General features: G+C 40.2%; 2 protein-coding genes across 5 annotated transcripts in view; one reads left to right on the top strand and one right to left on the bottom strand.

Moving 5' to 3' along the window:
* MYO6 (myosin VI) overlaps positions 1 to 7,537 on the top strand; it is a 150,998-nt gene extending 143,461 nt beyond the window's left edge. For 2 of the 4 annotated variants that reach the window (XM_058566750.1, XM_058566753.1), the window contains 3 exons: positions 2,317 to 2,343; positions 4,981 to 5,199; positions 5,740 to 7,537. In XM_058566750.1, coding sequence (XP_058422733.1) covers positions 2,317 to 2,343; positions 4,981 to 5,199; positions 5,740 to 5,939 — 446 coding nt within the window. In that variant the 3' untranslated portion in view covers positions 5,940 to 7,537. The remainder of the gene's footprint in view (positions 1 to 2,316; positions 2,344 to 4,980; positions 5,200 to 5,739) is intronic. The other 2 variants (XM_058566752.1, XM_058566754.1) reach the window with 1 other exon arrangement.
* Positions 7,538 to 12,612: 5,075 nt separating this feature from the next.
* IMPG1 (interphotoreceptor matrix proteoglycan 1) overlaps positions 12,613 to 22,722 on the bottom strand; it is a 115,365-nt gene continuing 105,255 nt past the window's right edge. Inside the window, 4 exon segments of the mRNA XM_058566749.1 lie at positions 12,613 to 12,690; positions 14,078 to 14,122; positions 14,124 to 14,151; positions 17,745 to 17,940. Coding sequence (XP_058422732.1) covers positions 12,613 to 12,690; positions 14,078 to 14,122; positions 14,124 to 14,151; positions 17,745 to 17,940 — 347 coding nt within the window.

Below are 22,722 nucleotides of genomic sequence, written 5' to 3'. Positions count from 1 at the left end.
AAGAGTACTATGAAAAAAAAGAAGAGTGTTTACTGCAAACATTATTTTACAATACTATGAAAATAGAAGATGAGAATTAGTACCTTGGTTTAGACCAGAGTTTTACCTAGACCAGGATTTGATTTTTTTGACTGAGACCCTAAAAATGAATTTTGTTATGCAAAAGGCAAAGTTGTATGCTTGAAATTGGAAAAATAAAGCAGGATAGCTGTAACCTAGTAAAAAGCATATACTGGCTTTAACATTAATTGAGAATACCTGTGATATAGGAGTTGTAATTTCAGTCTTAAAAGCAATAATTAGAATTTCATTTGTTCAATTTGCTGCTTTTGAACTGGCACGCTTTGTTAGCTGAATTCTGGTTAAGGTCACGGTGACAGCTTATTTAATGTCTTTCTTTTTTCCCCAACACTTGATAGTATATTTAGCAATGCATGACCCAAGTTGACTTAGAAAATTTTGAGCTCTTGGTTACATTTTGCCTCCCTCACCACCTTCCTAGCAAATAAAAGCAATGTTTGATTCAAGTCAGTTAAATGGTGGAATTTTAGTGTTTCTATGTTGTTGCAAAGAATAGATTGAGTGAGGGAAGTATTATTAGTAAGGGAGATGTTAGTGCTAATGATTGCTCCAGGGGTGCTGTCAGTTAGGATCTGACTCTGGAATGGCAGTGAGAGATCACCCGGAACTAAGAAATGGCTGGTCGAAGGCCTTCTAAACATCGTTCTTCTTGTGGCCACCACTGTCTTCTCTAGCTTACAAATTAGTCTTTGGGAATTGAAGATGACGGGATGATTCCATCATCTGCTGTTCACTGTCTGTGCCAAGTGTCTAACCACAGTTACCTTTGTTTTGTAAAAATGACAATAGGTTATCCTTTTTAGCTGTAATGTTCTAATCATGACCTTTAGGTGATAGGTTTTCATTATGTTTTATTTCAAAAGTTACACATCTGAATGCTTGCACTTCTTAAACAGAAATTAATGTTGTAGTGTTTGGCACACACATTTTTAATGAATAAACAAATATTTCTTGTATTTTAAACCAAACTTGGATACTTTACTCATCCAACTTTGCCCCAAAAGGAGCAAATAATACATGGCTTACCTTGCTGGTTCTTATACTGTTTCCATTCATAATATACTATTTGGAAGAATAAAAGCATAGGTTAAAATTTCCCAAGAGTCCCATCCAGGTATATGAACAAATTGAGGAGTTTTTTGTGAACACACTCCACATATACGTGGCCTTCAAAGAATTTGATTATGGGCCATTTTCAGGATAAAATGTAACTTCTGCTTTGAAAAGTTCTTTCTTATTTTTCTCTTTATTTTTTCTTCATGTAAAATTCATTCTGACCCAGGAATACAGTTAAAAGGAAAGGTGAAGGGCACCAAGATGCTTAACAGCTCAATTGAGAAAATTCTGTACTTTGATGGTTTCCTAATGGGGCAGCTAATCAACCTTTAAAAGGAACTGCTCTGTAGGTTAATATTTAGAAGGATTAGAATTCATTAATTTGAGAAAAAATGATGACAACTTATGATTAACAAAAGTATAACTCGATATTACTGCCTTTAAGAGTAATACATTGACACATGGCGGTGAATCCCTGTAATGAGGAGTGGGGGCCTCAGGCCCTCTAACTCGGTGCTGTTCCAGATGACCACAGTCACGCCACATTCACTGTACAGAAAGACATTTTCAGAAATAATTTTTGGGGCAGTGGCAAATTACCCAGTAAAGATTTATAATATGTAGTTGCTTAAAACAGTGATTTTGGAGAGTGGTTTTATTTTATAGTTCCTAAAATAAAAATGGCATGAGTTTAAGACTTAGACAATTTGAAGAATTTAAAACTGAGTGTATGTAAACGTGGCAATGCTTTTTCTCTAGTGCGTATAATTTTTTGATGAATTTAGAAGTTATTCTCTTTTTTTCTACAAAAGATTCTAGTAATGCTTTAAAGGTACTACAATGTTTATTATTAAGTCATCGTTTTGGATTTTTGTTTGGATATAACTGTATCTCAAAATTACAAATGAAATACAGTTTTTAAATTTTGGTCCTCTTTATATGTCCAGTAAGAAGAATTTTCTAAAACATAATCAAAATAGCTTTTTTTTTTTTTTTTTTTAAAGAGAATCAGAAAGCAGCATCTACTCGTAGGTAATTCTAGTAGTATTTGGCTATGGATAAGATATGTACCTGTTAGTCACCACCTCAAATGATGGGAAGGCTTTACAAATTAGAAGAATGCTCATTTAACAGTTTTGGCATTTTATCTTTTCTTCAACATAAAATATTTGTTCACAGATTTTGCACCATTTTTGAACAATTCACGTAAGTCAATGGGTGGTAACTCATGAGCTAACTGGAAGATGGGTTAAAAATACTTTATAAAAGTACTAACCTGTTAAACATTGTTTTGCTACGATTTTAAATGGAATTGTAGTACATTAATGTTGGTTTATCTGTACTAAGGTATTTAATTTGAGATGATGCTTTCATTTGGATCACTCCAAAATATATATGCAAAACAAAATTTAATTTATTGTTTTATCAAATTAATTCCTTAAAAAAAAGTAACTAGAGGGGCCCGCCTGGTGGCGTAGTGGTTAGGTTCGCGCACTCCGCTTTGGTGGCCCAGGGTTCACAGGTTCAGATCCCGGGCATGGACCTATGCACTGCTTATCAAGCCATGCTGTGGCAGGTGTCCCACATATAAAGTAGAGGAAGATGGGCACAGATGTTGGCCCAGGGCCAGTCTTCCTCAGCAAAAAGAGGAGGATTGGTGGCAGATGTTAGTTCTGGGCTAACCTTCCTCACCAAAAAAAAAACCCAGAAAAAACCCACTAGCATTTTCAACTGTGAGTATACACAATTCGTATTGTAGCAAAACTCTATCTTAATAAGCAGCTGATCTTTTAGAATAAAGACTAACTTTAGGTGCTGGTTTTGAACACTGTGATGGTATAAGCATTTCTCCAAAAAGATTTGAATTTTGTATGGGAATGTTCAGAGGTTTCATAGGAAGAGGAGATTACTCTGTTACTTTATCACTTCCTATGATGCACGTTTTTAAATAATTTAAAAGCTTTGAGTTATCTTAGTGTACAGTAAATTTCTTCTAGAATCAGTTAAACAATAATGATTTGGATATAATGCCATATTTATTTGCCACTGGTTGGACTTGATTTTTTTTTTTAAGTGCTTTTAGTAATTTATAAGGTTACATTTGAAACTTATTTCACAGTTTTGGAGATAACACAGTTGGATGTGAAACAAAGTTGTTTAGAAGATTAGTCTCAAGCTTTTAACATCTGTATCTTTGTACTTTTCCAGATGGATATTCATTTCCAGGCTTCCCTAATACAATTTCAGTTCTCACATTAGTAGAGAAAGCTATCAAAGACTTTCCATTGGGTTTCTTAATTTTACCCAATATATTAAGTTACAGGAGACTGTTACTTCAAAAGCAAAAAGTAGGTTAATTTAATAGGTAGCCATCAGTATGGTAGTAAGTTTCCTATCAAGTGGTCATTGAATTCTAATTCACTGCTTCAGATGGAGGGGAGGGTTTTTTATCCTTTTAAAATGTCTTAGTGTGGAGTTAGTGTATTTTTTGTCAAGTAGGTAATTTTTAAACTTAAAATGGAAACACTGAACTGTAAGTAGTTTTGGGGGAACAAGAACAGGAAAATAAAGAATCTTGTCTCTGTTAACATGCTAAAGGGATACACTTTCTAGGTCACTAACAGAGCGGCCTCTCCATCCTTTCACAGGCGTATGTGGCTTTGCTAACTGCTCTTTGCTTCCTCTGGTTTGCACAGAAATAAATTCAGCTGTTATAAAGCTTTTGCTATTGGTGTAAAAAGTAGAATAAGAGTATTTCATCCTTTCAGTATTTGGAAATTCTTACAAAGGCTGCGGGACTGTTCTTGACTTATACATATTATATAATGTTTCTGTGACATACTTAGGTTTTTAGTGAGATTCTTAATTGAGTTGCAATAAATGGTTGATCCACTTTTAAAGTTGTGAGTATAAAGCATATTTAACAGACTTACCGAAATTATGCTGCTGAAGATGTCAAGTCATTGCCCCATAGAAAGGTTTATATTTGCATATATAATAAAAATCTAACTGTTTAGTAATGAAAATAGAGCAAGGGAGGAAAGATTGATAGGAGTGCAATGCCCAGTATTAGCAGAAAAGCAAGAATTTTTCTTTTCTGTTGGCAAAGAGAACCAGATATTATACACTTTCCACTTATTTCAGTGGATTTTATTCCAAGAGAAATCTGAGTTCAGAGTAAGTCAATATCTCTGAGGGAAAGTTCATGCTTACTGTTACAGTTTTTTTGTTGTCATGAGGTTGTCTAAATATTATTAGTAAAATATCTGTGCTGTCTTGGCCATTTGAAATTCCAGAATCAGTTGGCAAAGAGAAAACTTATATGTGGTTCACTTTTTTGAACTTTTTTGAGGAAATTGTGATTAAATTGACAGATATCTATAATCCTTCAGATTTGTGAAATTACTATTTGTTGTATCATAAATTGTCCCATAAAAGTTATTCTGCAGCCTTCGTTTGAACTCTTTGGAGGAAAAATATAATCTAGTCAATAATACTAGTTTGCTTTCCTGCCATGTGAGTTTATTTTAGGTTACTGATACAGTCATTTGGGGGAATCTGCCAGGGGTTGGTGCTTGGTGGTGGTGGTTTGTGTATGTGTGCGTTTGCAATGCCAAGGAACATCTTCAGGGGGAGAAAATTCTCAGACGTCACACTCTGAATTGTATTCATTTATAGGCAATTAATATTTACATTTTGTTGTAAATTTTCTCTTAGGAACCTCTTTTCTTCTTCTTCTTCTTCTTTTTTTCTTTCTTTACATTTGTGGTGCATTTTAGGGTTAAGGGCTGTTTTTGTTATCCCCTGGGCTGCTGGTGTGACTTTGCTTGCTCTGTGTAACAGCTCAGCAGAACCCAGCAGCGCAGCTTCCTGCCAGGCAGCAGGAGATCGAAATGAACCGGCAGCAGCGCTTCTTCCGCATCCCGTTCATCCGCCCTGCTGACCAGTACAAAGACCCACAGAATAAGAAAAAAGGCTGGTGGTATGCCCATTTCGATGGACCGTGGATTGCCCGGCAAATGGAACTCCATCCTGACAAGCCACCCATCCTTCTTGTGGCTGGTGTGTATGATTCACATGAAAAAAAACTTATAAAGCAAAAAAAGGATTATAAACCCTCTGAGTGAAACAATCTAATATAGAGTGTAATAATTCATGAAATTTCAGGGTTGAGGGATGGAGTTTTGCAGTTAAATCACATTTCCAATTAATTGAGGATTAACTTATTTACGATGTGAAATTGCTTGGATTAATTATGTCCTTGTAAAGCACACAGAAACTTGTCTGTGTCCTAAGAACCTTCCATTGGTGTTTAATTATATCAGTTGATTTGCAGTGGTGTAAGGAAATGCAGCATTTTCATTAACCCTGATAACTTCTTTCATCAACTGCGGTGTTAATACATTTTGGAAGGATCCTTGGTGGAGGATAAATTTAAGTTGTTTCTGGTGAATTTATTAAGAAGATCTCAATCTTAGAGGAAGAAAATAGAGTTTTAAAAGTTTTCAAATCTATGGGAATTGATAGATATTTCACAAATAAAGTTTATAATAAATGGTTCTGAAAAGAGATATGGTAATTCTCTGATGTCTCTTCTGTCAGGTAAGGATGACATGGAAATGTGTGAGCTGAATCTTGAAGAGACAGGCCTGACTCGAAAGCGTGGTGCTGAGATTTTGCCAAGACAGTTTGAAGAAATTTGGGAACGCTGTGGAGGCATCCAGTACCTTCAGAATGCAATGGAGAGCAGACAGGCTCGGCCCACGTCTGCAACGGCCATGCTTCAGAGTCTGCTGAAGTAGCTATCCACACTGACCGTGCAGCCAGGAGCCCCGCCGTGACGCTGGGGCGGGTGTGCCCCAGAGACGTGACCGCTCCACGGTCATCTTAGAGTTACCTTTGCAAAGGAGCAGATTGTATTCATCAATGGCTTTTTGTTAATGTAAGGTTAATTATGGTAGTGAATTTGGGATCTAAAATTATTTTCCTGTATCCAGCTGTAACTGGTAAACCTCTTACTACTCTAATACGTGTTCCACTTGGACAGATTCTGATATTTCTCATCCTTTGCCAACAGACTACCTTAAATCCATCATAATTGTTTAAAAATTCAAAATACTTGCTACTTAAGATGACACAGTACCATATAATTGGAATAATGAAACCTTAGCTAAAATTTTCTTAAAACAATTAAGGCACTTAAAATGATCGAGGTACTGATGTTTTGATCTGAAAAGCTGTGTACTTTTTTTACTCACTTTTCCAGAAATTCATGGAAATTCCCTCAAAGGTGGAAATTTTTATCCCCCCCTCAGCTTTGCAGCGTGTCTTAGTTTGAGTAAAGGAGTTTGCCTGAAATTCTAGAATTCTAGAAAGAGTCTTAATGTATGTGATGTACTCCATGATAAGGAAGGGACCCACAGTATTCTGCACGGATTCGTTTTTCTTTTCTATCACATTGTGTTGCTAAAAGACTGTTTTTCTTATATTTCATGGACAAATAAAGGAAATTCAGACCATTTAAATGCATAAATGTTTTCAGATAATGTTTGTTTCATTTAGAAAAGGAAATAGGTTTTAGGTGGCTCTGTGGCTTAACTGGACTGAATTCAAACATTCTTTCAGCTTCATCTCAATTGCAATTTTTGTATCAGAATCTTGTCTAAGTTGTTTCATATGATTTAAGCTAGTGTTCTGCTTCAAAACATCTTTGTTTTTAAAAAATTCCGAGTGTCCTTTTTGGCCTTTGAGATTTCGGTAATTGTAGAACTGTTTTATCAGCTTTGTAATTTAAAAGCCCTTGTACTTAGTAATTACTTGTTTCATGTAACTGATGATTTAAAAAAAATAGTTTTCTTTGTGTGCTGTTGGTTTTGACCCAGTGTCAGCAGTTTCAAGCGTAATGTCTGTGACTTCTGTATTAGGGATTTGGAGACGAGAATACATCAAGGAGTTATGTTGACATAATCCTAAGGAGTCTTGTTTGTATTTTAGAATAAAATTAGAAAATAAAATTATTCTCTGTACTTTTTTTTCCTGATTTTTAAAGACCCTAACCTTTGAAATAAATTTCCAGTGATTTTTTTTCTAGAAAGAGTACCTCAGGAAAATATTTCCCAGCTGATTAGATTAGTGTTTGTGAGCCACAGATACTGTTTTCAGAATTGCCTCTCTCATAATATGTGTCTTAGTACAGAAATATTTATTATGATACTGTGCGAATGATTGTCTTCTGTTAAATTAAATGGGTCCTGTCTATGCTATTGAGAATGCGAACATGATTGCCTTTTGAAGGCTGTGTTACTGCATAGACTCCCCCACCCTTGGGTCATTTGGTCCCTGTGATTGTTGACCGAAGGTCTGGTTACTGAAATAAATGACTGTTCTCTCTCTCTTCTCATCACTTGCCTTTAATTGGTGTTTTTATTTGTATAGGATAATGAAAGATAAGCTTTCTTAACTAGTAACAAGTAAAGTCCTTGGAGAAAATATAGTAACCAAATAGATTTTTAATGACTTGTCCCTTTAGTACTGTTTCTAGAAACAGTTTTATGTATCTCTTAAGTACATATAGGCACTAGATGGAAAACTAATCAAACAGGTTGAAATTATTGTAGTGAGAGAACTTAACATTTTGAAGAATTTGTAGAAATATATCACAGCAAAGCATTGGTGTAAGTCTTTAGTTTTTTACTTGAATAGCTCATAAATATAGTCTTAAGCCCTGTTGTTGCTAATTATGTCACACAGCTGTCCTAGAACTTATCTGTTTAAAGTAGTCTCCAGAGTTAATTTTGGCTCCTAGGAGAACTGCCCTGATTCAGATAGACATAAGTAACCCACATACAATAGATGCGCGTACGTACAGAAGCCCCTTTGCTGAAGCACTTAGGACGCTGTCAGCCTTTAAGAGAAATAGCAGAAACAGTGTTCTAAAAGATATTGATGGGCCTGCTTTACATGTTCACAATCAAACCCGTAAACTGGATGAAAACTGTAGGACTCAAAAGTAAATTCATATTTTAATCAGTCATTGTAATTGAGATTTAAACTTAGAAGTAAACCAGCAGATTGTATGGTAAGAACTAATCTCAGTCCACACCAGCTCCTTCCTTAGTGTATGCTTTGCAAAGGTGGATGTATATAAAATAAAAATGAGAAGACAAAATGTTTTCACATTCAATGCAATTGTAATGTAATTCCTAATTCCACTAATACATCTGTATTATGAGCTGTGGGTATGCTCCGAGAGAAAGTTTCTCTGACACACATGTGTCAGGAGAACACGGAGTTTTCTTAGTTGTGAAGATGAGTAGAAGGCACCTTCTCAGAGGATTATGAGGAAGAAATAAAATAATGCACGTAGGAGCACAAGCCCACACAAAAGACAGTCTGTCGTGCCTCGCCTGCTGTTAATACTGACTTTTCATAGGTCCTTCTGTCCCATAACATCGTGAGCCCTTTTGTTTTGCAAGCAACCAAGAAAAAATCATCTTAAGTGGAAAATGGGTGGTGTTTGTGGAAGCTTAGATAAAGAATAGAACCCACAGGCAAGAAGATTAATAAGGGTTTATTGTTTGTACAGTTTTATTAGTTGGATTCTTTAAAAAGATGTTTTCATTCGCAAGTTATTATTATGGTTCTCAGGGTATCCAAATATGTAGAGCTTTGGTTTCTGTACCTGAAATACGGTAAGAGTTCTTGGATCAATAGAGTAAATATTTATTGAATGGATCCACAAGTGAATTAATACAATGTTGGTGGTAGACCTACCTCCTTTTAAACATGCGATAACAGAGATCCAGAGAGGTCAAGTAATCTAGTTCTGGACCGTGGAAGAGATGTAAATGCCTTTGCTTCAATCATGCGGAGCAAAAAGAATTGAAACTAACTTTTTTGAGTAGCCCCCTGAGGGTTTACAAGGGTTGCCTCTCTCTCATTCCATATCTTCAGGTGTGACAGATTTTCTCTATCATTCTCTATCACAACAAGTATTGAGAGTTTTAATTTCTCTCAGAAGATAAACTAACAAGGGGAGGGCAGAAGATGTCAAAAAATTAGAATAAGGACAAGTCAAGGGGAAAAGTTATAACAAAAGGAAAGAGAAGAGCTGTGATGGAAAAGAAAGAAAATGGGTGGGGGCCCTGGTGGTGTAGTGGTTAAGTTCGCACACTCTGCTTCGGCGGTCTGGGGTTCACAGGTTCGGATCCCGGGTGTGGACCTGTGCACCACTTACCAAGCCATGCTGTGGCAGGCATCTCACACACAAAGTAGAGGAAGATGGGCACGGATGTTAGCCCAGGGCCAACCTTCCTCAGCAGAAAGAGGAGAATTGGCAACAGATGTTAGCTCAGGGCTAATCTTCCTCACCAAAAAGAAAAAAAAAAGAAAAGGGGTGTGCCCTAAAGACTCTATACCCCCAGGTTGAAAAACACTGACACATTTTAGGGAACAAAGCACTGCTAGATCTTCAGGAAGTTTTAGAATGAATTGTATGTAATGTAAGAGCAGAACCTATGGTTATTAAAACTTGGATCAAGATAGAGCTGATGTGTAAATCCTTAGCATATAGAAATGGCACTGTCGCACTGGAGAAGGCCAGCGAGAAGTTGACCTTCTGTGCATCAGCCTTGCGGAGGGCAGAGCAGAGACACTTGCAGAGGTAGAGCCTACACTGCAGGGCCCCGATCTTTGAGTACAGTTAAGCTCAATGCAAATCAGTGTAGTCTTACTTCCCCATCACTAAGTTAATATATGAAGTAAGTTTGGTTTAGTTTTGAAGAGATAATCAGGAAAGAAATGCACATCAAAAAGAGAATCTTTAGTCCTAATTTGTACCTGTGCAGAATCTCACCTTCAAACCTCAAATAGGCTTATTGATTGGCCATTTTCTTTTCACTTTTGAGAATTTGTCTAATTGCAACTGTTACTAAATTTTCCCTCATTTCCTTAAAAATGTATCCTTTCTAAAATAATGATGTACTGGAAATACAAATAATAAATGCTTTCTATGTAGAACTTCCTCTTGCATCTTGTACTTTTAATACAGTTACAGGGTATTATAAACAAAAACAGTTGTAAATGTGGCGCTTGTGGCCCCATGTCTCAGATGGAACAGTTGGAGAAGTTTGGGATCCTGAAACTTTCTCTAATCACCAGGGCTGGAAGCGCTGTCTAGGTGGCGGTAGGAAGAGGCAAGGATGCAGGTGATTGAAACTTCTTGAACTTTGGCCACAAACTCCTGTGGGACTTCCATCCAGGGAGCAAGCAAGACTGCATGTGAGCTGCAACTACTCACTTTGCCTAGATTAGAGAAAAACCACATCTTGGCTGCCTTTCCTCAGGCCCGATCTGTTTGTGAGAAGACATAGGATGTAAAGACTGGGGACCCACAGAGAGTCCTTCTCCCTAGGGCTTGGAGTACAGCTGGCCTAGTGAGTCTACCTCATGCCCCTCATCTGGAACCTGCCGTGATCCTGGTGGGTCTTCTGAGAGTGCAGAGACTCGGGCTGTGTTACCTCAACAGCTCTTCTCTGGCTGGTTGGAAAAGACCAACCCCAAAAGTGGGTGATTGAAAGAATGAGAGGCACCTGCTTCAGAAGGGGACCTTCCCCACGAGAGATAGAGTGTCTGCCTACCGCTCTTTCTCCATCAAAAGCTACATTTTTGGAGCCAGCCCAGTGGCGCAGCGAAGTGCACGCGCTCCACTGCGGTGGCCCGGGGTTCACAGGTTCGGATCCCTGGCGTGTGCCAATGCACTGCTTGTCAAGTCATGCTGTGGCGGCGTCCCATATAAAGTAGAGAAGGATGGGCACAGATGTTAGCCCAGGGCCAGTCGTCCTCAGCAAAAAGAGGAGGGTTGGCATCAGATGTTAGCTCAGGGCTAGTCTTCCTCACAAAAAACAAAACAAAAACTGCATTTTATGCAGCTGTGAGAGCACAGCTGAAACACAGAGGGTGGAGGGCACATTATGGGAGGTGATTGCTTTAGATTTTCATTCTCTCTCATGATGGAATTTTTTTCATGGGCTTTTGGTTGGCCTATCATGCTTCCAACAAGTCTGTCTTCCTTTGGGAAGTTCCAGGGATATGGAAGTGAGTAGGTACGTCTCTTGCCACCATTGTTTGCTCTGTGGCACTTTATCACCATGTCCCAGTTTGAATCCTGTCCCATATCAGCTCCTCACTTTAGGGGAGGATTGGAGTGGGAATAGGGATGAATGCTATGCATTTGCAAGACCACGTGAATGAATTTTCAAGGGTTTGTAACCAGAGGGAAGTTGCTTCCCAAACATTTTGTTGTTTTTATTTTTGAAGCTTACTGTTTAAATGTTGCTGTCCATGTTTAATATTTTGCTATCTTGGGGCAGCATTAAAATCATGCTTGAAATCATTTATCATAATCCATAAAGCAAATCCAGGGAATATTTAGTAAATCACAGACCCATTTTTATTATAAATCTATGAATACAGTGCTTATATTTTATTGAAATTAAGGTTTTACAGCAGATTTGATAATGGAACATTTGAAACAGATACAGAGGGATTCATTTTTCTCTAAGTAGCGCACTAACAACTGGCTGAGCTGGATTAACTTGATGCCAATCTCCCTATACTATACATACCAAATTTGTGTAAAGAAGTAGTCAACGAAGTTATTAAACTACAGGAAGACATAGTTCATCTGTGGTGGAAAACAGGAATTGGTCATGTCACGTAGTACAGCCTCACTGTTTTCCCAATATGATATCTTCCTTTAAAATAGCTTTATGCAGCAATAAGAAAAGTAAGATTTTCCATGGTATGTACATCTGAACCCCAGTTCCTTCTTCTTTTAAAGGAACGATTCAGAAATTATTGGCAACAAAACGATCTACTGTGTAAGCAGTACTTTCTTATAATGTGCCTAAGAACTGAAGGAGTGTGCGTGTTACAGATGCTGAGGTGTGGAGCATACATTCACACCACAGTATGTATATCCTGTAACACTCATGCATTTAGAGAGGCCCACATTCTTTGCATAATCAGTCAACCTTCATGTACATTCTAACATACGACGAGCTTTGCTTCCCAAGATATTGTTCAGCCCCTCCCCCCAAAACAATAAGTAAGTTACACATGTTGTAAATGATCTGTGAGCAATATTTTAAGGGCAGCTGGAAGCAAACCTGGTTTACTATCACCTTGATTATCATCCAGGAATAGCCAAATATGTTTCACTGATTGTGTTTTAGATTTTGATTACATAAGCATCTTTTTCTTCAGAATTTACCAGTCATCAAGCACCCAACTCTTCTCTATTTGAAATGTGGCGTGTGGTGGTTCTCAATGTTGACCGTATGCCTGGATTCCCATGACTAGTGAATATGCCTGCCTAGGTTTTCAGAATTTTGACAGAGTGGATACAATATTCCTTGAGAAAGCAAGCCATCTCTCTTGAGATAGATTAAATGATAATTTGTACATTTTCAGTTTTTAATTTCCATCCCAATCTTAATGGTTAAATTCTTCATATCCTACAGTCAATAATTCAGAATTTCTTTTCCTAGTTACCTGGAAGAAAAATAGTTTTAAGCGTTTAAAAAATGCTACCCAAGGTCAAACCAATGGTTCATTCCAATATTACTTCTGCTGGGGGATGCGAGAACATGCCTGCCACTTAGGATCTCTTCTTTGAAAGGTTGGAGATGACCCCCAAAATATTCTTAACTTTATAACCTACTCGGAACGTATTCTATTTCTTCTTAAACCTATTTAGATTCCCAGGCTGAAGCATCTCTTGAAGAAGGGGTGGCAAATGTTTTGTGAATCAAAGTCGCCATGTTCCCTTCCAACCACAGCAGACATTGTTATTCCCTGCTGCTGCTGCATTTGAAATGTGGTCCTTAATTCTACCTGGCACTTCAGGATGTAGTTGGTGTTTCCTGCATCCTGGGCATTTTGTTGATCCTGTGTCCCATCGTCATTTTATGCCCTGAGTCTAAACTTTTCCTGTCTTTTCAATTTTCTTTGTTTCAGGAAATCAAAATGGCACACATTATTCCCAATGAGCACTTGGATACAAGAAGTTATGATTAGCATTTGGTGTGATTGCCTCAGTAACCTTCTTGATTGCATATTGACTGTAATATAATTGTATATTGACTTGTTTCAAGTGCCAGCTTTGATGTATTTGTTTCTATCTTTCACTCTAGATCTCAGGTAGAGTGGACACTGGCTGATTGTCACCCACTTTTTACCATTAAAATTTTTAGGTGTAATTTTTGAAACTAGGTAATTTTAGGCTAAAAATTGTCTAAGATATTTTCCCAAAAGTTATTTAAAAATCTATCTGTAGGCTACATTTAACCTGGTTCTAGATAAGTTATTTTCCTTTGTAAAATAAAATTATTGTAGTAAAATAGGGTAAAATTAATATTTTAAAAGAGACATCTAAGACACTAGAAGGAACATTTATCTGAGGATGAACTTTTAGGAATTTTTGAAGTTACTCATTATTCACAAATCACGTTTCTTCTACATATTTTTGCTTTTGAAATCCAAAGAAGATATTTTACAAGAATATATGTAAAATTATTCAGTTCCAGGAATATAAATTGTTAGTATGAAAATTTCAATGTTGTTGAAATGCATTTGATAAACTGCATGTATATTTTTACAAGAAAAGGTTAGGAATATTATAAAATACTTGGATTGTTTCTGTTATTTTATTGTCTTGTCTATATGTTTCAGTCAATGCCAGACTTCTGTCTCAATCTTTTTTGCAGCAGGAAACTCCCTTTTCTCTCTCAAAATACTAAATTAAAAAGCCTGGCAAATGAGGGAATAGTGTTTTTACTTATCTCTATTTAAAACAAGAGTCAGGCCCAGAAATGTTTTTAAGTTCCTTCAAAATTCAAACTCAGTAATTAAAACCAACATATAAAAATATGGTTTTTACCTTGTTATTTTGCTCATGTTGGAACTTTTTAGCACTAGTTTCATTATGCTTGAGTTTTAGAGTGAGCTGGTGACCTAAAAAGAAAGCAAAAACAAGATATCTTGTTTCCTGGGCTTATCAACATTAATAGCAACTACAACTTTCTACTATTTTAGTTTTAAAATTATTAAAACTAATATTAAAACTAATTATGTGAAAATGGACAGTGTTTTTGAAAAAAGGCGTCTTCTGTTGGAGCTGGAGGAAGCATGCTCTCTGCGCCCCCCCGAATTTCGCCTTCCTGTTGGCTGTTTCCTAGGCAGTGGGCTCAGGAGGACTGAACAAAGTCCCCGGTTTGAAAGAGAAGTGATCAGTTCATCTTGCAAGAAGTGGGGTTATTTTTCAGAGTCAAGTTCTGAGTTGTGGTTGCTGAAAAACAACTCTAATCACATTTTTTCATAGAATTTAAAAATAAAATTTATTTTAAAATCTGATGTATTTAATTCTAGACTTTTCTAAATACATATTATATAATTTCTGATGATAGTGTATACACATTTTACACCTCACTTTTTTCCTCTTTTCATTATAAAATGGATATAATATTTGGAAGATACTTTTCCAATATATGTTCCCTTATCAGTAAACTGTTTTTTTTCTTTCAACATTCAGTCTGTTATAATTTCAGGGAAAGGAGGAAGGAGGGTATCACTATAGGAAGGAGGGAAAATAACATCCTGGTCTCAGTGCTTGATGGGAAGGAGGCAGAAGAGAGAGGAGAGAGGTGTAGTTTGCCGAGGTTGAGTAGTAAGTTCCTTGTCCTCCTACCCCCAGCTAAGGGAACATTTTTGGTTCCTGCTTGCCCTGGCTGGGTGATTTGGAGGCTCTGAGAATACTAGGGTTCGGGCAGATGCCTGGAGTCAGAACTACAAGATCACAGCTGAGGGGAATGTGGGAATGGAAACTTTCCAAAGGACCTGGTGAGACAAGGAAAGCCACCTCCCTCACTGCCTGGACATCTAGACACCACCTTGGGGAAGAGAAGGGACGGGAGAGAGGATCTCTGAGGCTGACTACATATTCCAAGGGAACTGAGTTGCCTAAAGTGATTGCTTAAACTATTAGATAAATTTTAAAACTGGGTTTTAAAACCCTCCCCTCTTCTGGCCCCCCCACTATCCAGTGGAGAAAGGGCTCAAAAAGGAGTGAGGAGCAGCTTCTAGAGGAACAAAATGGACCCCCCCATCTGAGGTATAGCCCGAGAGTAAAACTGCAATCTTGCTCTGGTTAACACAAGTACTTCCATATTATTAAAATGCCTCATAAACATCTCTTTGTACCATCATTCACTTAATGTGGCCCATGTATTTGAAAACAATTTTCATTATTATAAATAATGTCACAGAGAACACATTAGGCCTATTAAAGGACAAAATGAAAATTTTTAGATCTGAGGAGGAAAAGTCACGAAAATTTACTCTGCTAGATCTAGATTTGCATTTTCTGTGTATGTATAATGATAATTGTGATTAATAAAAATCAAACTCATTAAGCCAAGAAAAGGACCTTTGAAAACGAAAATTTTGTTTATTCTTGGGAGAATTTTGCCAAGTGAGTTCCTAGTAAGCTGATTCTATGTACAGAACACATAAAATTGAGGGAAATGAAAAATGTATGGAGTTTATCCATAAATACTGAATGGAGGAAAAAAATAGAAGGAAAAATAAAGGTGAAAATACGATGAATGGCAAGGACTTGGCAGTAGAACAAGGAACTGAGCAATTAACAACGCCCGTGGTGCGTCAGGGCGCTCGCCTTCTCAGTGAGGCACTGCCCTCGACAGAGCTCTCCTGTCTCTTCATTTTCAGGTAGAAAAGATGGGCCAGTTGTGCTGAATAACAGAGAGGCAGCCGAGTTTACAGCTCTGCAGAGAATGCTGCTTTAGAGTTACAGCACTTAGCTGATTTACGTGAGTTTGACGTCAGGGCCAGGGAGGGAACCTCAGGCTTCCTTACACCGCTGCCCCGTCCTGCTTATCAGAACCCTCCGCTCACGCTGCTGAGCTCACGCTGCTGAGCAGTCTACACTGAGGCCCGACCTAAAGCCATGTCCTGATTCCCATGATCCCCATTATATCGATGAGAAATTTGAGGCTTAGAGGGGGGAAATGTTGCTCCAGGTCACAACTAGTTAGGGATAGAGCTCGAATTTGAACTTGGGTCTAATTTAAAGCTGCTAATCTTAATCATTGTCTTAATCTATGGTTGATAAGGTCTTAATTTGTCATCTGATCATCATGAGTAAATCGTCAGAGTCACACAGATGAGGGCATCGTGTGAGGACAGAAATAGCCGACGGGAGGGGTTGCAGCCCTCACAGATCCATGAGGGACTTGCATCACTACGCGCTCAGGGTTCTCCTCCACTGAGGGTCTGTCTGAAGCAGCTCATGCGGGCAGCAGGGTCTGTCCTCATGCCGAGGACATCAGGGCTTAATATTTAACACTTAAAAAGAATCTTTAATCAATGAATTAAAAAGGGCAGAACTGAGGTGGTGTGGGGATTTTTCTCTTCTTCCCAAAACAGAAATTGAGTATCTTTCTCTCCTTCCTTTTTTCCTTCTTCCTTCCTATCTATGCCCCAGCATCTAACATGGTGACTCAAAACGTCTGTTGAACTGAACTGGTGTGAGGAGTGCCTGATTCCCGTGTATTTGAACACCACCAGTCCATCCTGTCCCCCAGAGGCAGGCAGAGGTGGAGGGACTAGAACACCCAAACCTGCGCGGGAGCTGTTCTTTTCCAGATCTCCCTGTGCCTTGCTCTGATGGCAACCTAGAATTAAAGCAGTCTTCTTCCTCAAGAAAGAGAGACGTTTAAAATGACAAATTGTACAGTTATCTGAAACAGCAAATACGGCTGATTAAAATAAAAACTGCACACTGTACATTACTGTTCATAAAAGCCACACGCAACCCCCTTCTCCTCACTCGTCTTATCAAGGCCTTGCTCACTGACTCTTTCTTCCTCCCCTGCCCCCTTTTCTTTTAAATTACACAGGTGATACATAAACATATTGTCATTATTAAAAAACTTGGACCCATTCTGCTTCTTTCATAGACAGGATCTATTATCCTGCAATTCGTTTTTCTCCTTGAGTGAAGCGTCTTGGCTTTTTTCTGCGGCAGCTCCAGCAGAGCTGCGGGCCTGCTCTCTGCACCTGCTGTGTTCCAGTGACTAACACACCGCACACCTCCCTGCAGATGGGCTGCACACTTGTTTCACAATTGAAACATATACCCATACACACACACACACACCCCCACACACACATTAAGGTAGTAGACCATGTGGTATTCTGTCTTAAAGCTCACGCAGGCTCTTTTTTCTTCCCTATTGGTCTTAAGCAAATACTGCAGAAAGGCTTAGAGCAGTGGTTCCCAAAGTGTGGTCCTTGGACCAGTAGCATCAGCCTTACCTGTGCGCTACCCAGACCTACAGAATCAGCAACAGAGCCTAGCAGGGCCCAGCCATGTGTGTTTTAACAAGCGCTTTTCCGGGAGATTCTCATGCTCACTGAAGTTTGAGAACCGTGGTTTAAAGGCCCCATTTGAATTCATTCTAGCGATAGTTTCTCAGAAGCACGAGTAACAAATTCTTGGGTCTATAGAGTTAGCGAGTCTGACCTACCTGCAGGGAGCTCCTGTTCCCTGGCCGAGCTCACATTCCTCTCCAGGGGCACAGAGGCCCGGGACCCCGTGGTCCAGGCGCCCCTGGCTCTCATAGCCAGGTCTGCAGCGACACTCTGCTTCCTTGGTCCACTCATTCTTTACACACTGGGCGAGTTTGCCACAGGCCAGGAATTGGCAGGGATCTGCTTGATCCGCTGTAAGAGACGGAGCAGACTGTGATCACTGATGATGCCTGAGTAGCGGAACCGGCCGACGACGTCAGAGGTGAGACCCCAGATATGTTTGCCATCAGCCCCTTTTGGAGGGGGTTGTACAGTAGTGTAACAGGCTGGAGTGAAAACAGAACCACACATTTCTGTGTCTTTGAAAAATGAGTTTATTGACACAGGTGATAACATATTTAGCTCCACATATAATTATGCACAGACTTTGTTGTGCCTCAGAATCATTTAGAGGCCTTGTTAAAACACAGATTACTGGCCCCAGCCTCTGAGTTTCTGATGCAGGAGGTTTGGGATGGGTACTGAAGATTTTATTTCTAAGGAGGTCCCAGGTGGTGCTGATGCATCTGATCTGGAGAGCACATTTTGAGAACCAGTGCACTAGAGAACTAAGATTTTGTTTGGTTAAGGGAGACATTTTTTGCAGAGATGAGTTGTCAACATATATATTTAAGATCAGAGGTGCCTTATAAAGTAGTAAAGTAGGCACTCATTTACGTGGACAGTTCTGAGAACTCAAGATGATTTCCTGATTTAAAAAATATTTTTCTCTTAGTCCCTTGCTAATCCCTAAGGCCCTGATGTTAGAGATTCTTTCCTTTGGAAAATTCAAATAGACCTCTGGTGTCTGCTCTTTTTTAGTCATTAATTGTTCTCTCTTATTCTACTTTTAATTCTGTAGGATTGTCTCAAATTCCTTGTAAAGTGGATTATAAATCAAGAGCATCTCAGACTATTGAGCTGTGGAAGCCCAGGCCCCTGCCGCCCTTCCCTGTCCCCACAGAACAGAGCACACTGAGCCCTCAGGCAGGGAAGCCAGTGGCCTGGTGCCCACGGGACGATGGCAGGACCAGAATAGGCCTCTGGTCTTCAGATCAATGTTCTTTCTGCTCTGGAAGGGTTTCCTGTTGAATCACATCAGCCATTTATCCCTCAGATTATGGTTTCAATAAGCACCTATTATGTGCAAGGAACTAGGGACAGGCAACCACGTAGAAAGCAGTTCTTCCAAGAAGCCTGGGGGAGGTAAGAAATATATTTAGATTCTTCTGTACAAGCAGCCCAGTACCTTGTCTGCTATAAGAGCTTTAAATACGAGCTCTAAATATAAGTTAGAGCAGAGATCACCACGGAGGGGATTGTCTGAACTGAGTATGTCAAGTGTGTTGCGTTTGTATGAGCAAAGACCACGAAAGGCATGCCGACTGGACCCAGAAGCATGAGCGGAGGCACGGAGGTGGGGACGTAGCAGACACGTGAAGAGAGGGCAGGGGAAGCCACGTTTGGAGGGAGCAGAGACTCATGGACGAGAAGGAAGGGAACTGAGCCTGGGAATGTAAGTTAAGCCCAGACTTCGGTAGGTCTTGAATGCTATGCTAAGGAATCCGCACTTTTCAGGCAGGTGGGAGCCATGGAGGATTTTGGGGCAAGGGAGGGGTATTATCCAAATTGTGCTTCAGAAGGTATGTAAATAGAACGCAGAATTTTCAGAATTAGGATGATTTTGGTAATCATCTGATCCAGTATTTCCCAAGTGGGAACACTTGATGACCTCTAATTCATCAGGACTTAATAAGTCTAATAATAAAAAGAGGTTTGGTGGCTAAATAAGTTTAAAAGAAATGCGGGTGAAATCAACATAGCAAGGTTCTTTCCTCGCCCCTTGTTCTTTCCCACTCTGTCTCCTGCCAAACTCACTGCTTCTCCTTTCACTTTTAAACCTCTTAGGGTCATTAATGGGCTAATGTCTGTTGTGAATCTTCAAGCGGAGAACACAGTCAGCTGCTTTGTCAAAGTTATGACCACAGGAGCTCTGTGTGTGGGTCTTTGGGGGTCAGCTCGTGGGTGAGGGTTCCAATGACCCTCATGTTCGCTGTCCCCACCCCTCGCCTCCTTGTGCTGGAGGAAGCAAGAGTGAGGGAGATGACAGAGACCAGCCCAGGCTGTGGGCCAGAGCAGGTCCTTGAAAACATGTCTTTGGGTCTCCCAACAAGGTAGACTTGCCAAAAGACTTCACGTGAGGTTGTACATCTCTGCAGCTTGAGGGGCCCTTCTGGACAACCAGGCCTGGCTAACGGGAATCCACTTTCCCTGCCTCGAGCCCCTGAAGCTGGACATGTCAAGGGATCCTTGTCCTGCTTAGAAGATAACTCAGATTTCCCCCGACCAGCCAGGTGGCTCACATCCAGGGCCTGGTTTAATAAACAACAGCTGTCAGCAGGTTTACACTCGGGACTGTGGTCTCAAAACCAGAAGCCAGGGGGGAGGCGTCAGCGAGCGGCTCGATGTCCCTCAGGCTGCAGGGAGAAACCTGTCTCCCTGGGAAAGCGGACTGGATGCACTGATCTGCCCCTCGGAAGATGAACAGGGAATCAGTGATAACCAAATGAGTTTCCCGTTGAAGAAATATTTCTGTTTTACCACAATTTCCTTCAGCCCAGCCAGGCATAGTCTGAACAGAACACCATAAGGCAACATTGGAGAAATGAATTTATCCAAATTTGGGTATATTTGAAGAGCAAACGCACCTAGTTCACAGATTCCCTGCTTTCCCCACGTTATTTATTCAGGACCAGTCTAGAGCGAAGCAGTGGACCACTTCACACCTCCGAGCTTAGCTTCTGCTTGCTGTGTAACCAGTTTCCTGGGTGCTAAGACAACACCCATTCATTCTGCAAATATCCACTTGGCCCTTCAAAATCTCCAGCACTAAGAATTTCAGACCAACTAATTGCTTTAGATTTCTATTTTATCCATATTTGGAATTTTACATTGTAGATGGCATTGTAGAGCTGGAAGGTATTTAGAGACCTCCTCGGCTGCTGTGCTCACGTCACACACGAGGAAGCCGAGCCTTGGGGAAGCGGAGTGTTGCCTGTTCGTGCTCACGTCCTCTAACTCCCTGCACTGCCCCTTCGTGGACATGCAAGGAGAGGTTCAGGGAAGGAAAGAGCCCCGGGATGCTGCTGGGCCAGGCGTGCAAAGACTGCAGGTAACTCGAGTCCCAACAGGAGAGACCATATTTACATTAATTTGTGAAGCAGTTCATACTGCTTCCACTCTGGTACCGTACAAACGTTTTCCCTAGGTATGTTGATGACCCTCTTTACTTACACATCATACCTACAACTTTGGGCTTCAGGTAAAGACTGAGAACTGGCTGTGAGCCAATTCTGGGGAGGAAGCGCCTTGGAAGAGAAGAGATTGGCTCTATGAGGAGTGAAAGTTTACTAGTAGAAATTCCTCAAGCAAAGCTTTCCCTATGTTGTTATCATTGTCTTTCTTTGTCATATCCCAAATAAGTTTCTCCTTAGAATGATGGACTCATTCAGGGGTAAGCCATACAACTATTTGCCTCTTCCTTAACACAGCCAGACATTTGCACAAAACAAATTAGTCTGAACTTCCCACTCTTTGCCCTTGATTTGGTCACTATTAATAATGTAAACATTATGTAGCAACAACCTAAAACGCTGTGTTCTAAACACGGTCTGTAGCTCGAAAAGAGGGAGGACAAGGAGACTTGAGATCAACAGTCAATTAGGAAGAGAACAATTAGATGCCATTTTCTAGAAGAATATTTTCAAGTCATAATCAAGACGAGTGTGGATTTGAGGAAGTGAAGTCCTGATGATTGGTGTGTAGACTAAGTGGTCTATAATTACCTTATTTTCCTGGATTTGCTTAAATACCGTTTAAGTGGATTATTTTTACGGCGGGCACTATAGAAAGGTTTCTCCGTGAGCCTGTACTGCACCCGCCAACACCTAGTCTGGTTTGGCCATCCTCTGGGCTTACTATAGTTGCCTGCTGGCAAAATGGCTTAATTTTCTGTCCTTGACCCATGTGGGTAGCTCTTCTGCAGAGCAAATTTGACAGTCTCTGCGTAGAGGCAGCCCAGGCCACTTGGCCTTAGTGAGTCCAGCAGTGTCAGTAGCTGCTAGTTGGCAGCTGGTGGGCAAGATCCAGGTTCATCCTGGCACCCAGAGGTCCTGGCCTAGTCCTCAGCTCCCCATGTGGATTCTGGCCATAGTCAGAGTACTGATGTCATTCTGTTTTAGGCCTTGTCCCTGACGTGGCCCCGGGGATCATGATCCTGAACCTCCAGCTTCACCAGGAGCCAATGACAATTATTTATACAAACAGGGAGGTCACATTTACCGAGGGCCATTGTTGTGTTTGGTATGTGCAGGGCCCTTTAAACATGTCTTCATTAGTACTCACAACAAGCTTCCCAAGTCGGTGTTGCTGACGTCATCATCCTAGTGAGAAAATGAAAGCCCACTTTAGCCAGTGGAAGGATGAATATCTGCATGTCTGTTTACAGTGTTCGCTTTTGACAGCGTCCTGCTGGTTTGCAAGTATGGGGCTTCCAGGGGACACCGCGGGGCTCCCAGGCGCCAACAGGGGATGCGGGAGAGCGCGTGGGAGGCCGCCCGCGCCAGCATCTCCCCTCTCACGGGTTTACGTATCAGACTTCCAGGAATGCTTTCCTTTGAATAAAGGCTCTCAACTAAACAAAAGCTCAAAACCATCGTGTGCCGTCGCTGCTTCAGAAGGCAGAAGGCTTCCTTGTAGCAAGTACAGGCTGACACGACAGGGCTCCACATTTGTTTCTGTTGTTCAAACGTGACGGCAATGAACGTGGCTTGAAGTAAGTGAGCTGCCACGCGGGGCTTGGAAATACTTGTATCGTTCTGATATTTCCAGTGTAAGCGCATTTTCCGTTTCAGTTTCTCCCCTGGATTTGCTTAC

Source organism: Diceros bicornis, chromosome 23 (genome assembly GCF_020826845.1).
Source record: "Diceros bicornis minor isolate mBicDic1 chromosome 23, mDicBic1.mat.cur, whole genome shotgun sequence".
NCBI classification, from domain to species: Eukaryota; Metazoa; Chordata; class Mammalia; order Perissodactyla; family Rhinocerotidae; genus Diceros; species Diceros bicornis.
The sequence above is the reverse complement of the archived record's forward strand: the minus strand, read 5'-3'. Positions and strand labels throughout refer to the sequence as shown.